General features: G+C 33.7%; 1 protein-coding gene across 1 annotated transcript; it reads left to right on the top strand.

Moving 5' to 3' along the window:
• Nucleotides 1–6,532: 6,532 nt before the first annotated feature.
• LOC108917547 (multidrug resistance-associated protein 4-like) lies at nt 6,533–16,681 on the top strand. Its single transcript, XM_018724201.1, has 13 exons — nt 6,533–6,618; nt 9,073–9,306; nt 9,503–9,933; nt 10,189–10,345; nt 12,791–14,068; nt 14,121–14,183; nt 14,250–14,526; nt 14,578–14,728; nt 14,783–15,013; nt 15,347–15,895; nt 15,959–16,190; nt 16,415–16,583; nt 16,639–16,681. Exons 1-13 carry the CDS (start codon nt 6,533–6,535, stop codon nt 16,669–16,671), a joined length of 3,891 nt encoding a protein of 1,296 aa, XP_018579717.1. The 3' UTR covers nt 16,672–16,681.
• The last annotated feature ends 182 nt before the right edge of the window (nt 16,682–16,863 follow it).

Genomic DNA, 16,863 nt, shown 5'->3' with positions numbered 1-16,863 from the left:
TAACACATTTTATTCATTCTCATTCTTATTTTTACTAAACAGATTCTGGTTTTATCTGAATTTAACTAGTAATAGTTTATTTATCACATAATTAGGAAAAATATATAGTTGAATAAGCTAAAAACAATACTCTTATTCTCATTTAAGTAGTTTGACGTCTATTACTTAAAGCATTATTTACATTTTAGTCAGTTTTCCCAAAAAATTATCGCAAAGAATGGCATCCTTATTTCCTTTCAAACAAAAAAACTTATAATAATGTTAAACCATGCACATCAAACAATAATAGAAGTTAAAATATGCTCAATCAATGAATATATTTAAAAATATCTAAACTGAAGTTGTTTAATTTACTTTTTCCTATTTTTTTGTCTTAATAAATGTCAATGATGTGTAAGTGTGTGTATTTTTTGTTGACGTTTTGTCATGTGCTTTTTTCTGTTGGCCAATACCCCAAATCGAGTGCTATTTGGTTATTGGAATGTCAAGCAAATAAAACAAACCGATCCATAAAATGCACTGAACTTATTCCAGTAAAATCTGTAACATAATCCAAATTACAACACTGAAGTATTTAACAATATCTCCGCCGATGCAATAATCATTTTAAATTTTGTAACGCCCAAAAAAACCGACACCGTACATAAATGCCTATTATCTCAACAGGCTTTATTAGAAAATAATATAATACACAATATTATGAAAGAGAAATTCACTTCTTGCGGACAAAATCGCCTTTTTTGTTCGTGCTCAACTGAATGAACTGGAATTCGTCGCGCACCAAATAAGAAACTACAAAACCCTTATATCCAATATTAATTGTATCCTGACTCGAAAAATCGAATTTTAAAACTGCGAAAACGATCGGAGGTGGCGCTGAGTGACCTTGGCCTCCTTGGGCCTTTTTAAACCCTCAGGGTTCTGTACCAGGGCCTCTACGCACAAATTATTATAACTCGGCCTTGAGCCTCATGTATTCAAAACAATTTTTTGCGTTTCCAAGTTCAGTGGTGCGCCTGTGTGATCTAGAATTTTTGTTTATGGATCTTTTTTTTGTTATCCACCTTGGCCCGTTTACCTCTTGCGCGATCTGCACGGTTTGTTGAGCCATTTTCCGCGCATAACTTATTTTTTAATTTCATATATTATTGCGTCGACGCTTGCAAAACATTATGGAGCTTTTTTCGTATTTGTGCAACGGTGTCGCAAATGAGACTAACAGGTTATTGAGTTTGTACAATTACCACGGAACCGCAAAAGATCCAAATTCGGTTTTGCGTTGGCCAATGGTGTTAGTTTTATTGTTTGTTTTTATTTTCCTCCACTGCGTCCAGCGGGCAGGTATAATGACCCAAAAACAGGGCATGATCAAACAACAAACTGCCCAAAGAAATGGAAATACAGTCAATAAATAAATGAAAAAAAAAGGATGTCTAAATATTGTCAGAAATTAATTATTTTTGCCTTAGTTTTCGTTTTTATTTCATTATATTATGTAATAATGTAGTTATTAAATCTAATAGATTTGTGGTATGGTGGTATGTGTGATTGTGGCTTTGGACTTTTTTTATTTGGATTTCGTCACAATTTCGATGTTTATACAGGGTGTCCCAGAATCACGTGTATACACACACAGATTCGTGAATTCAAAGTAGTCAGGTTTAGCCTAATTCGCCTATATTCGAAATCGGTTCGTTTGGCGGTGGGGACTTTTAATCTACACATTTTGGTGTTATACAGAGTGTTTTTTTAAACTAATTTGACGGACTTTGAGACTATCTAGCGGCCAAACGAAGCGATTTCGGATATAGGTGAATTAACCTAAATCTAATTTGAGTCCACGAATCTGTGATCTTCCGTTGTACATGTTATTCTGGGACACCCTGTATATGTCGCAGGCTAATTGGAAATTCAGTCTTTTTATAAAATGCCTAGGCGTTTTATGAATGACAGAGCAAATTGTGAAATGATGTGTATATATTATATACATTTTTTTATAAATCTACTGAATATTTTAGGCGTTTTACAAAACGCTAAATAAGTAAAATGAACGAAATTATTTTTACATTGCGCCTAGAATAAACTGAACATACTCATTATAGTAATGAGACTGCTCTCGAGTTCGACAAATTATAAGGCAGGCGTAGAATTTTCTAATTTCTAGGTTAGTTTCCCACTACAAGTTATGAGTTTGTACCGTGGTATGACGTTACGAAAACAAACGCTAAATTAGCAGTATTTTTTTGCTACTTTCACTTCAAAAACTTGGGTTTCAAGATGTTAAAAGACCCAGAACGGATCTTGTTCGAATAAGTAACATAATACATATTTTAAACTTAAAACTTAATACCCTTATTGTTAAAAAAATCAAATGTAAGAATTAACAATTAATTTTTCATGCCATATTATATAGAATTAAAAAATACTTTTTACTTCTACGCAATATTGTACGAACCAACAATAATATAAATTGATATTTCATGAAATGCCTACTTGTTGATATTTAGTCGTTTACAAAACGACTGGAGAAAGTCAGTCATATTCTAAAGACAATGAAAATTAAGATGCGTTTACTATAAGACTTATTGCTATCCGACGTTTTTATAAAACGCCTAAAATTTGCCCAGTTATTTATAAAACGCCTAAGCATTTTATAAAAAGACTGAATTTGCAATTAGCGTGCGACAGATACTTTATTTTCATTTCTGTCTGTAATTTATATTTTCGTGCATATTTTTTCCAAACTAAATATAGTACTACAATATTTACTCATCTATATTTGTCTGATTTTTTTACTATTTTCTGTTTGTTTTATTTTTTAAACTTCCTCTTGCATTTCCAATTCTTTGAAACCTTCGCTTTTTTTAATTTCAAACTACGGAACAATAAAACAATTGAACTTTGAGACAAGCATATATCAAGTTCTTGCATCACATATGTGTTGGTTTTTTGCACTTTTTTTTTGTTGGCTTTGAATTAAATATTACTATATGCACTTATTTTTGTAAGTAATAAGTAAAGTACCAAATAATTTTGTATATGGGAAAGCGTTTTGAATGTTACTTATCCACTTTTTCCACCTGATAGAAATTTAAAAATAAAAAAAAAAATATGTAAACGAATTCATATTCAGACGAATATGTTATACTTATTTAGCCAAAGGGTACATAAAAACAGTTTTTTGCTTCTCCTGGGAATTGCATATTGTTACTTATCCCATCATTGCACCAAGTCTTGTATTTCGTTTTTAAAACTTGTCAAATATATCCTTTTCCCTTCTCAATTTCTTAAAAATATTTCTTATCTTCCAAAGTTATCGGGACTCTTTTATAAATTAAATATCAATGTCTGGCATCCTTGGGCTACTAATTAGTACACTATTTCACAACTTTTGCCATTCATAACACATTTTTTTAAGAAAACTTACGCATTTCCGTAATTCAACTGATGCTATTGTCTATTCATTTCCTTCAATAGTCCCTGATGGCTATTTACATGTGCTGGTAATTTAATCTTTTCTGCCTTCCACAACTTTTACTGTTACATCTCTTTTTTGTCTAATGATATGCCGGGATCAATGCTAGCAGCAGTTATGTGGAACGGGAAAAGAAATTAATTGTGTATATATAGTGCATTTTTTTAATTTCACAATGAAAATTGTGCTTCGAGTACGTCAGTAAATGTTCACACGAAAGTAGTCCCACAAAAAATCCTTTATGAAGCAGAAAAGTATTTAGATCGAATAATTTCAGGGTTATGCATAGTTTTATTGTGTCTGGGAAATATCTCTTACAATTTTAACAAACATTTATGTTGTGTAAATGGGAATAGAAGAAAGTGGCGTTGTAGAATTTCGATTAAAGTTGGCGTGACTGTTCAGTAATTTACTAAGTTTGATACATATTGATTTAACTATAAAGTCGCAGCAGAAAATAAGAAAAATAGTTCTTAATTATCTCAACCATGGAAATATTACTGCTTGTGGAGGTATTTCAATGTCTCTCTGTCTCTCTCTGATTGAAACATTGAAAATTACAAGGAATTTGCTCTTGACTTGTGTGGAACAGACACAGGTATACATATTAAAATTTTTATTTATTTATACTATACTCAACTAATCAAGAAAATCAAGGAATATTAAAAATTCACAAATTTTTTTAATTTTATTTACAGTAATTAACGTTTTTGAATGAAAAAGTTTATCCATTATTTGCAAAGGTATGACAAGTTATTCAAATATCCCCAATTATGCAATTTTTACCTTTTTTCCAATCAACATTTTCACTTTGAATTTTTTTTTTATTAAAAACCAATAGTTACGACTGGTAAAGAATACTTTGGAGCTTTTAAAACCCTACTTGGATTTTCTGTGCGATCATTATTTCCCGAATAACTGATTGCCAAAGTGAAAAATGACTTTTTTGCTTTGATCCACGATAAGCGACAAACCATCGTAAAGGAGGGCTCCAGAATCGCTCAAATTGAAGGGAATTAAATTATCTAAAAGAGTATTACGATGGAATTACCAAAAAAAATATTGAGGTCCATAGACATGCAAAATCTTCAGAAAAAAATTTTTCGTTAGTTTTCTTATGATTACTCAAAAACCAAAAGCTTGAAGCTTCCATTTCATTTTTTTCTATTCTATTTACGACCATTTCTTCCGAAGTTACAGCTCTTCCCAAAAATTTGGGATTTTTTTATATACCAACTTTAATTTTTACGACTAATTTATGACTACTTGATAAAATTACCAAAGATACTGAGTTTAATACCAAATACGTCTGTTGCCACATAAATAACTTAAAATAGCAGTTTTTTAATAATTATTATCGTAATTATGATGTATTAGGTTCAAATATTGTATTACCTCATTTTTCTATACTATTTCGATAAAAAAGTATTTCATAAGTTTGTATTTAAGTACACATCGTGTCTTAAAAATAGGAAAATACATTTTCCATCGTAGCTTAATAAATGTATATAGATAACTAAACTAGCAGTAAATAGTTTTCATTTATAATTACCTTGATGCGATATGTTGATAGTTTTTTAAGCGAAAATTGGATAAAAGTGAATAGTAGCTATTTTTTGCCTGATTAGTATTTGTCAATGGTGATCGTAGTACAGCAAGAATACAAGGTATTTCACTGTATTATTCCATCGTTTAATAATTTAATATTATGAGGTACGCGTTTTTATATTAATTATATTTAGATTTATCAATTTTAGTTTCTATTTGTTTCCCACAATATCAACAGTTAGGGATCTTTTTCTGTGGTGTTAGTTATATTTTGCATGTCTAGATTTCTGGTATCGAAGAACATTGTTTGATTTTAATCAGAAATAGGAAGTTTTTATCTACGCTACGTTTAAAAAAATATTTACCTACGTCAGTACGTCAGTAAGAATACTTAAAAAATCAGTTAATTTACTTAACCTAATTTAAAAACTATTTGTTTTATATCGTAATTTGATGGTAGCTATTTAATATTGAATGTACAACTTATTTATGCTGTTATTGAAGCTGTATTAATGATAGAGGATTGAGTGTACTGGAAAAATTGTGGTTTTAGCTTTCTGCAATTAATTTTCACTGTTGTCTTAAATGATAAATATTTTTTTTATTCAAATCGATACCATCCAAGAAAATTTTTGTAAAAGTTGAAAATACCACTACTGATATGTTTCAAACATCTTGTTGCACATTTTGCCAGATACACAACTGGAAACATTACCACAACATATGAGACTGGGAAAAATAGTTAATGCTGACAGACCTCGCCCCATAAAAGTTATACTACCCTCTGAATCTCTTTCCCGTTAAATTATTCGCAATGCGCAAAAGCTGAGTAATCTGAACGGACCGGGAAATGTCAGAGTGTCGCTAGATAAAACACCCAATATGATTTTAAATCTTTCTTTGAAATTTTGTCTTGACGTAACTTGTTCGTCTTATATCAAAGTCAGCAACTTATATCCACTAGTTTTATTATATTTGCACCTAAGACAGATTTAAGTTGCGTTATGCAATTCAAAGAGGGCGTTTTTTACTCTTTTTCTGCCACCAGGATCCGTCTTTGCTAATACACGAGTATGCTCTACTAATCTTTGCACAACATTATCATATGCAACAACCCCAAAATTCCTTTTTGATTATTTGCAGTTGCAGCTGCTTTTAACACACCTCATGACAGAAATATAACAGACTACCAATTTCGGCACGACATTTTTCACGCTTCTAAATAAATTTCCAACGGATTACAAATCTGATTTCGACAAATAGGTATGTCTAACGGGCGATTTTGCGGTGCGTTACGCTACCTTTTAGCCACACTGTTCACCAGCACCACTTTCTATCTGTTGCGTTTATATGTTGGCCTAATTAGGATGTCAGTTTTTATTACACGCATTATTAATTTATCATTTTGATAGTTTGTCGAATGTCGAGCCTTGGGCGTGCGGCAATACTTTGTTTTTCTTGCTCCAGAGTCGACAGAAGGACTGGACCAACCAGCCACGCCGTCATATAATGGATGATAGCAGCACTGATGAGTTTAAGAACAAAAACCTGCATCCGCAGCTGAGGTCGAACTTCCTGTCCAACTTATTTTTCTGGTGAGTCTTTTTCATGAAAAATTTAGAATGTGTTTCACATTTGTTTGTAACCGGGGCTATTTTGCGATTGTTTTTTACGTATTTTCAAAACTTTGTAACTCTTTCTGGAGTTTGGACCAGAAATGAACCACCTGAAGGTTTGTTTATATTGCGCAGTGGTACAAATAGTATAAAATCATGTAAATGTATGTGACCACATGAACTGAAAATGAAGATAGATGAAAAATTGAATGAATTGCATTTAGAAAATGCAGTTTGGAATGAAAAAATGCTTTTTTCAAAAACTATCATAAAATATTTTAATTAAATTTAAACTTTCCCTATTTCCCACGTGTCAGAGACACAAAGTCTTTTGCAGTAATTAGTTGTTAATTTATCTGGATTAATTGGTTCAATAAATATGATGACTTATTTTTTATTTTTATATACTTCAATTAATCAAACGAAATTGCAAATTGAATTTTCCAATGTTGCAGTGGAATATCTTAAAACCGTATCTTGTTCAGAAGCTCCAAATATGGTGCAAGAATTATTTTTCCATAGATTACACAGACCGATAAAATTTGGCCGATCGGATCACGACCCTCTAACCCAGAAACCAAAATTTACTTTTCCGAAGGATTTTGGTGCTTTGAATTCGAATCCGTTGTCCAAATTTCTCAGTTCTCTCTGGTTGTCGAGATATCCTAACCTTAAAAATGCCAAAATCGCGATAATTACTATACTTAATCTTTAAAAAGCACTTGGATTTATACTTTAGGCTTAGGTTTTTGGACTTAGGGTTTATGAGTTCGTTTGGAAAAGTATATTCGTGTTGTTTAAATCTTGTCGGGCTGTGTTATTATCAATGTTGACGAAGTATCTGAATCAGAAACATCCATTTTCGAGGATAGCCTATTTTCACTTGAATTTTATTCCCAATAGAGCTTACAGTGTACGTTTATGACACGGAAGTCAACTTCCAACCCCCATATCTTTTGATAAAGATAATGACTACCCCAGAATTAGCCAAAATCATGTAAGAAAAATGTCTGTTACAGTCTTTCGCATGTGGTAATATCAAATATGTAACGATATCTCTTGGAGTGCTTCTGATTTTATAAATACTAACCCCCTGACATGGTACATCTTCTAATATGAAGTCTACAATATTCAGTAAACTGTTACTTATGTTTTCTACATTTATTGGCATTTTTCGTATTATTACATATTAAATACCATCGTTTGTTTTTAATTAAGTTGCATTTCTTTTTATATTAACGTAATAAGTAATAGATATTTTCGAGGAAACTATAAACAACTAATAATTTTCAACTCATAAAAAGGACTACTTCATAGGCATGTGCAATCGATTACAGTTTTTAAAGTTGTTAAAAAATAAAATTGAAATATCATCCAGTAGTATCACGTAACGAATTCATAAAGTAAAACCACCATATATGCACATGTTTTGTAATTCACTATCACAAAATACAGGTATAATACTAATAATTACAAAATAGTCTCATAGTTATATATGAATTAGAAAGTTAAAAGTTTCTTTTTTTATTTTGATACAATGATTTATGAAATAGTAAACGAAGCAATTGGATTAATAGAACTGTTAAAAGTACACCCACCCTTGAAATATTCTATGAAAATCCCCATGTCATTATGGAAAGACATTTTTAGCTTGGTTCTATTAGATTACCAAACCGTCTCGACCAATACCCAAGCAGATGGATAGGCAGGGGATATGATGGTCTAATTCACTGGCCACCAGGTTCGCCTGACTTAAATCCCTATGACTTTTTTGGGGGGAGAGGCTTAAAACAGATATTGAACTCTGAATATTGATAGTGAGAGACAACTAACTGTGGGAATATTAAGTATTACTGAAAACAATGGTCATATTGAACAGTTCTTATGAAGGAACAGTCCATTACAAGTAACGATCTAATAAAAAAATTTAATTAACCCAAAACTATTGCAAATACAAAAATTTTTCGAGAGAAAAAAATTTGTTACAAACCTTTAATCATTAAGACAAAACTAAAAGCTATAACATGACTCCAGACAAAATTATGAGTAGATTAGTTCAAGGTATTTTTCGTAAATAAAAAGTGACAAAGTTAATCCAATTACTTTGTCATAAAGTGGCATCTACATAGAAATATTAGTGTACCAAATTTCATCTTACAAGGTCTTAACAACTTTTTTATCCATTTTGATGCTTTCTAGGGGTTAGGAGGCTTAAGATGGAGGTAAGTTTAGTTAAATCTGTTTATTTTATCCTGTGATGGCTCCCTGTACACGGAATATTAAGTCACACTGTATTTCCCTAACATTTTCATTTTTAAATGGTAACAATTTCGCACACAACAAAGTTTACTGATAACACATTACTTCTATGTATTTAGATAAGACTTGAAGGTTTAGTTATCAAGCTATTTATTGCACATTTTCCATTTTTAGTTGGGGTTTGCCGATATTTTACAAAGGATGGAAGAAAGAACTAGATGAAGATGACCTATACAAGCCGCTGAAAGCTCACGAATCCCACAGATTAGGAGACAAGCTGGAGGAGATATGGAAGCTGGAAAAAATAAACAATGCCGAACCTGCCCTTTGGAGAGCCCTATGGACCATGTTTCGCAAAGACATCATAGGGCACATGTTTGTCTTATTCTTTCTCGAATTCATCTTACAGTAAGTCAAAATTAAGTCTAGTTACCTTTGTTTCTACGTACAGAATGTGTTTTAATGGAAACAAAGTCGTTTTTACAGGATATCGATTGGGGCACGTTTATTTTCTCAAATACCGTAGTACAAACTTAATTTGTTAACCTACCGCAAAGGTCTGCCAACAGTTCTTAAACAGCGTTCTATCATTAATTTTTTCTAGATTATCCCAGCCTTTACTACTAGGAAAACTGATGAACTACTACTCGCCCAACCAAACCGACGTCACCATCGAAGAGGCCTACATCTACGCCAGCTTGATAGTCATCACTTCCCTTCTCTACGTGGTCACCTACCACGCGTACAACTTGTCCTTGCAACACCTGGGGATGAAGATACGGGTTGCCTGCTGTTCCCTGATCTACAGGAAGACCTTGAAGCTCAGCAAGACGGCTCTGGTGAAGACCACCATCGGTCAGATGATCAATCTGCTGTCCAACGACGTCAATAGGTTCGATAACTGCTTCAGGTACTTCCATTATCTTTGGGCGGCTCCAATCGAGACGGTTCTCATCATGTACTTGCTCTACGGGGTCGTGGGAGCTGCTGGTCTCGCCGGATTCTGCCTGTTGGTGATCTTCATTCCTCTTCAATGTAAGAAATAGGATAAATATATAGAGGCTTCAGATGAATTAACGTACAAAAATGATTGCAGTTTCCAGTTTGCTCTAATCGTTTTCTGGCAATGACGACCAACCATCAGTTCAGAGTCACCTAGTACCTCTTGATATATTCTATATTAAAAAATTTTACTAGCCAGTATTTGTTTAATAAATTATTTTTGTTTGGAAAATGGGAATAGTGAAAGTATTTTAATACGAAAACCGATATTAATTAATTTTTTTTTAGTGCTGATGGGCAAGCTGACGTCCATTTTCCGCTTACGAACCGCTGTGAAGACAGACGAGAGGGTGAGGATAATGAGCGAGATTATATCCGGCATCCAAGTAATAAAGATGTATACGTGGGAGAAGGCGTTTTCCACACTGGTGGAACAAATTAGAAAGTAAGTCTCTTGAAGATGTTACATTTGTTATGCAAATGTCTGCGTTGCTGAATATTTAGATTATATCTACACACAAATGAGTGCGTATAAAGGAAAACAAGGCATTTCCATATTTAGATTAAAAATATCATCTTTATGTCAATCATTCTTAATTAGGGTATTGATTATGTCATATGGTATGGAACTACAACGTTGATGGGTTTTTATTGCATGAATCGTTGAAATGGTTATTTAGAATGAAAAAACCGCGGAGTGAATTAGAGGGTGGAAATTGGAGATAGGGGTGAAAATGCAATCCTTACGGTTCTTTGAGTATATCTCGAAAACGAAGCAAAATTTGAGGGTATTGCATAGGAAAAATTTTGTAGATAATTGTAGATAATGTAGATAATAGAGATTTTCTATCGAAATAGCTTATTTAAAAAATTTAAAAAATGTATTTATTGCAAAGTATAAAAAACAATTTATCAAAAAAATGTAAAAAATTTAATTTTTTGTATTTTTTACTTTTATGCAAATCACTTTTTTCTTGACAGGTAGGTATATGCATTGCTTCATAGAAAAAAAAGTATATAAAATTTCCTACAAAATGATGGGTTATAAAAGTTTTTTCGATGAAAATAGACAGTCATGGTCGTTCTTTTCGGTTTTTACTGAAAATATCTTCTCTATATTCCCTTGTGAAAATATGTTAGTTTATCATGTTTTAAGAACCCCCTCAAAAAATCAGCTAAAAAAAAATTTTTTTAGAGGTCGCTCAAGATTTTTAGATTTCCAAAATCGCCAAATATTGATTTTTTAAAAAAAATTTTTTCTCGTTATTTTATCATTTTCTAGATTGAAACAAATTCTGAAAATTTTAAATAGATATTTTAATTGCTAAAGGTCACTCATTTTAACTTTAAAAGTAGGGTACCCAAAATGTTTTCCAGTGACCTCTAAAAATAAATATCAACGAACTAATAATTTTTTTTATTGAATTTGATGAACAAAAGAATAGAAATACATAAATCACGACACTTAAAAATTTACTACCGCACTGTTCAAATATTCATTCATATTCATCAAATATTATATATATAATTTTTTAATTTTTTAAATTTGTGTCTCGTGATTTATTTCTATTCTTTTGTTCATCAAATTTAATAAAAAAAATTGTTAGTTCGTTGATATTTATTTTTAGAGGTCGCTCGAAAACATAGGTAGGTACACTACTTTGAAAATTAAAATAATTATCAGTGATCTTTAGAAATTAAAATATCGATTTGAAATTTTCAGAATCGAGATTTTTTCAACTTAGAAAATGATAAAATAACGAGATTTTTTTTAAATAATTCAATTTTTGACGATTTTGGACTTTTAAAAATCTTGAGCGGCATCTAAAAAAATTTTTTTAACTGCTTTTTTTGAGAAAGCTCTTAAAACATGATAAACTAACATATTTTCACAGGAGACACGAAAAAAAAAATTATCGTTTTTTTTTTGGGCCAGCCTATATATTAAACAAATTAATTACTTTTTCTTAAAAATTGCTTTTTGTGAATATAAAAAATATTTAATGCAAAGATTTTAAATAACAAAATTAGTTTATGTAAAAAACATTTTATTAAACTAAAACTAAATTTTTTAGATTTTATAATTTTAATTATTTCTTTAATAATATTATCAGACCGCATATCAATTTGTTCATCGAATTCTTGAAGAACATCGTTTTCTGATACCTCTGTTTGTTGAGCATTGTCACAATTGACAATACGTATATTTTAGTTGAACGTTGAACAAATAGAAATTTTTATAAGTTAATATTTGTTAATTTGTTAAAGAAAATAAAAACTATACACGTTCGAATAACATTTATTTATTATTGATAAATTAATTTAACATGTTTTTATTGATTAAAAATCAATTATTACATATTCAAAATAAAGTATTAAATCAATATTGTTATAAATTCAGTAAAAACCGAAAAACGCAGTCTAGTTTCATCGGAAAAACTTTTTATAACCCATCATTTTGTAGGAAATTGTATATACTTTTTTTTCTATGAAGTAATGCCTATACCTATCTCTGCTCAGAAAAAAGTTATTTGCATAAAAGTAAAAAAACAAAAAATCTAATTTTTTGCATTTTTTTATTAAATTGTTTTTAATATATTTTGCAGTAAATAAATTTTTAAAGTATTTCGATAGAAAATCTCTTTATCTACAAAATTTTTCCTATGCAATACCCTCAAATTTTGCTTCGTTTTCGAGATATTCTCAAAAAACCATAAGGGTTGTATTTTCGCGATTTTTTTTATCTAAAATGACCCTTTGAACGATTGAGACATAATTAATAGCCTATAATGCTCTATCCATAAATCCATACAATTATGAAATGTTAAGAAATGATAGGATAAGATTGACCTGTCTATATTTTTTATTGTTTACTTAACGCTTTTTCCAGATTGGAAATCAAACAGATCCGAGCTACCACTTACATAAGGGCCCTGCACATTTCCTTCAACAAATTCATCACGAGAACCTCGGTCTTTTTGTGCATCCTCACGTACGCATTTACCGGTCACAAACCAAACGCAGAATTCGTCTACGTAGTGTCCTCGTTCTACAACATTCTCAAGTCCGTGATGATCACAGACTTTCCTCAAGGCATCACGATTCTAGCAGAATCCCTAGTTTCCGTCAAAAGAATTGAAACTTTCCTTTTATTCGACGAAGTCCATCCAGACGCTCTAAAGATGTCGCACGATCCGAAGAAGATACCAGCGTCGACACCTTTACTGCACAGCTTCAGCAAAAAATCGGTAGGAGTGTATCTTCAAGACGTATCCGCAAGGTGGGTGGGCAGCCTGCACGACGACACGTTGTGCAACATCAACTTCAACGTGGGGCCCAAGCAGTTGGTCGCCGTCGTAGGACCCGTAGGTTCTGGCAAGACTTCCCTGCTCCACGCTATCATGAAGGAACTCCCCGTGTCCAAAGGCACAAAAGACGTAGTGGGTAGAATTTCTTATGCTTCGCAAGAACCGTGGCTTTTCGCCGGTACCATTAAGCAAAATATTCTCTTCGGAGAAAAGTGGAACAGCAAGAAATACGAAAGGGTACTACAAGCGTGTGCCTTAGAGCGAGATTTGAACCTCCTTCCTTATGGAGACAGAAGTATGGTTGGAGACAGAGGCGTCAGCTTGAGTGGGGGTCAGAAAGCTAGGATAAACTTAGCCAGAGCTGTGTACAAGGATGCCGATATCTACATCCTGGACGATCCATTATCTGCAGTAGACACTCAAGTAGCGAAACAGCTCTTCGAAGAGTGCATCTCAGGTTACCTAAAAAATAAGTGCACGATACTAGTAACACACCAATTGCAGTTCTTAAAATCGGTGAGTAAGATCTACCTGATTGAAAACGGCTGTATAACAACGACGGGCACCTACGAGGAAATCCAAAGCTCAGGGAAAGATTTCGCCAAGCTGTTCAAACACCAGATAGAAGAAGAAGAGTGTGACGCCATAAAAAGGGATCGGATAAAGATAAAGCAACTGCAAGAAGTATCTGATGAACCCTCGGAAATAAAAGAATACAGAAACACCGGAAAGATCTCCTCCAAAGTGTATAAAAGGTATCTAATAGCAGGTGGAGGTTGGTGTTGTTCCTTCTTCGTGTTCATTCTGTTTATCTTGACACAACTCGTGTCCAGTGGAGCTGATTACTTCATCAAATTTTGGTAAGATTGTTTATTAAATTAAAGTACAGCTGTTTCATTAACTTCATCTTAGGGTAAACCTTGAGCAAAGACGAGCCGAAGACAACAACGACATGAACAAAACCTTCTACAAGTCGTATTACAATCATGGATTGCTGGACGGACAATACATCCTCAGCGGGATAGACGATGCACAGAAGAGCAGCATAGACACATTCTTCACCGTCAACCACTGCGTATATGTCTACACGGGTATCATCTCCTGCGTCATAGTCCTCACCGTCGCCAGATCCATATCTTTCTATAGAATGTGCATGTTGGCGTCGACCAAACTCCACAACAACATGTTTGCGAAAATCTGCAGCGCCACGATGCAATTCTTCAATACCAACTCATCAGGGAGGGTACTCAATAGATTCTCCAAGGATATGGGCTCTATCGACGAAACTCTTCCTCATGTCTTGATGGACAGCATACAAGTACGACAGCAATTATAGATTAAGACGAAGACGTTAATTTTATTTTTTCAGATAGCTCTAAATGTGTTCGCAGTTAATCTGGTAATAGCCACAGTTAAAACGTGGATCCTCATCCCCACGTCGATAATGATAATACTGTTTTATCTCTACAGAATCGTCTACTTGGCCTCAAGTAGAAACATCAAACGTATGGAAGCCACAAGTAAGTCCCTATCTCTGTCTGAATCTAGTTCATTTAAAAATATAACAATTTCAGCCAGAAGCCCGGTGTTCTCGCACATCAATGCGTCCTTGCAAGGCCTAACGACCATAAGAGCCTTCGGTGCGCAGGAAATTCTAAGGAAAGAGTTCGACAAACACCAGGACCTTCACAGCGCCGCATTCTACATGTTCATGGGTTGCAACATGACCTTCGGATTTTGGCTTGACATCTTCTGCGTATTCTATATTGCCCTGGTCACGTTGAGTTTCTTCTTTATGGAAAACGGTAAGAGAACGGAAAAAGAACATCGTGGTCTTGATCTTAAAAATTATACATCTAATTTCATTCAAGATAACACACAGGAAGGCCCAAGGCCCCTATATGAGCTCCATCTGAATAACTCATTAGCCTTTTGTTACCCCAATACTTCTCATGACCTTCTGAAACTATCCATATAGTTTAACACTGGCATTTCTCCTCATTAATTCCGCTTCAAAGGCCATCACCTCGTCCTGAAAGACCAGCATTCATTGCTAGACTAAAGAGACCTGAACCCTTTGCTTAGCCCGACATCTCGGCTTCTTTGTTGTACTAACTCTAATGTGGTAATAATTGCAGAAAGATATGGGGGCAATGTCGGTTTGGCAATAACGCAAGCTATGAGCCTTACCGGCATGTTCCAGTGGGGTATGAGGCAGTGGAGCGAGCTGGAGAACACCATGACTTCGGTGGAGAGAGTAGTGGAGTACACGGAGATCAAACAGGAGTCCGAGGAAGAGAAGAAGGAACCTCCCAGGACATGGCCTGAGAACGGCATGATAGAGTTCCAGTCCCTCTATCTAAGATACGCCACTAACGAGCCCTACGTGTTGAACAACCTCACCTTCAAGATCAAACCAAAGGAAAAAATTGGTATAGTTGGTAGGACGGGAGCAGGAAAATCCTCTCTGATCGCGGCCCTCTTCCGCCTCGCTGACATAGACGGGAAGATTTTGATAGATGGTATCAGCACGAGCGATATACCTCTGAAGACCATGAGATCCAAGCTCTCTATCATACCTCAGGAACCTGTGCTATTCTCTGGTACCCTTCGATCTAATTTGGACCCGTTCAACGAATACCAGGACATGGAGCTGTGGAACGCCTTGGAGGACGTAGAACTAAAGGGTGAGTTGAAAAAAAAAGGAAAAATGAGGGACCTTGTTGATTTCCATGTCTATTGTTTCGCAGGAGTTGTGTCAGAGCATCAATCAGGTCTGGACTGCAAGATGTCGGAAGGAGGTACAAATTTCAGCGTCGGCCAAAGACAACTCGTTTGTTTAGCAAGAGCCATAATTAGGAAAAACAAAATCCTCGTCCTAGACGAGGCCACTGCCAACGTGGATCCTAAAACTGACGATTTGATCCAGTCTACCATAAGAAGTAAATTCGCTGAGTGCACAGTGTTAACAATAGCGCACAGGTAGGAAAATTAATAATTTCTTCATTATAATCAAACCCAGTTTATTTGCCCAATTATTAAAAAATTAATTTACTGGCCAATATTTGCGAACAAGAAAAATGTCATAAGAACGTATAACCAGAATAATAGGAGTCCAAAATTTGACCCCTGAGGAACGCCTGAACCGCAAATAGCTCAGATTTTAACCCAAATAACGTCTTTCTTTTACTTACATTTTTTTTCAGGCTTCACACCGTCATGGACTCAGATAAGCTGTTAGTGATGGACTCTGGTGCTGCGATGGAGTTCGATCATCCTCATTTGCTTTTACAGAATCCAAATGGTATATTTTACGGGTTGGTGAAAGAGAGCGGTAAAGCGATGGCGGATTACTTAGCGGAAATAGCGGAAAAGGTAACCATATATTGTGCTTTTGTATGTAAATATGTACTTACACTTTTCATTGCAGAGTTACAGAGAAAAAACGGGGCGATCCCATTGAAGGAAACGGAACAAGAATTAAATAATGTGATATTATTTATTACTACAGAATTGTGTGTATTATTTAATATTTTTATACGTATTTTTATAGTATTTGCTGTACATATATTTTTTAATAAAACCAAAGAAAACTTACCTGGCGTTTTAACGTAAATGACAATGAAAATGAAAATCATTTAACCTCATTTAAATC

This window comes from Anoplophora glabripennis, unplaced genomic scaffold, assembly GCF_000390285.2.
Source record: "Anoplophora glabripennis isolate ALB-LARVAE unplaced genomic scaffold, Agla_2.0 scaffold80, whole genome shotgun sequence".
Lineage (NCBI taxonomy): Eukaryota > Metazoa > Arthropoda > Insecta > Coleoptera > Cerambycidae > Anoplophora > Anoplophora glabripennis.
The sequence above is the reverse complement of the archived record's forward strand: the minus strand, read 5'-3'. Positions and strand labels throughout refer to the sequence as shown.

Excerpts from the sequence above, each read along its gene's own strand:
- LOC108917547 (XM_018724201.1), top strand. The coding sequence starts at position 6,533 with ATGGATGATAGCAGCACTGATGAGTTTAAGAACAAAAACCTGCATCCG. Across the intron at positions 15,896-15,958 it reads GGAGGACGTAGAACTAAAGG|GAGTTGTGTCAGAGCATCAA; the intron begins GTGAGTTGAAAA and ends ATTGTTTCGCAG. Across the intron at positions 16,191-16,414 it reads GTGTTAACAATAGCGCACAG|GCTTCACACCGTCATGGACT; the intron begins GTAGGAAAATTA and ends ATTTTTTTTCAG.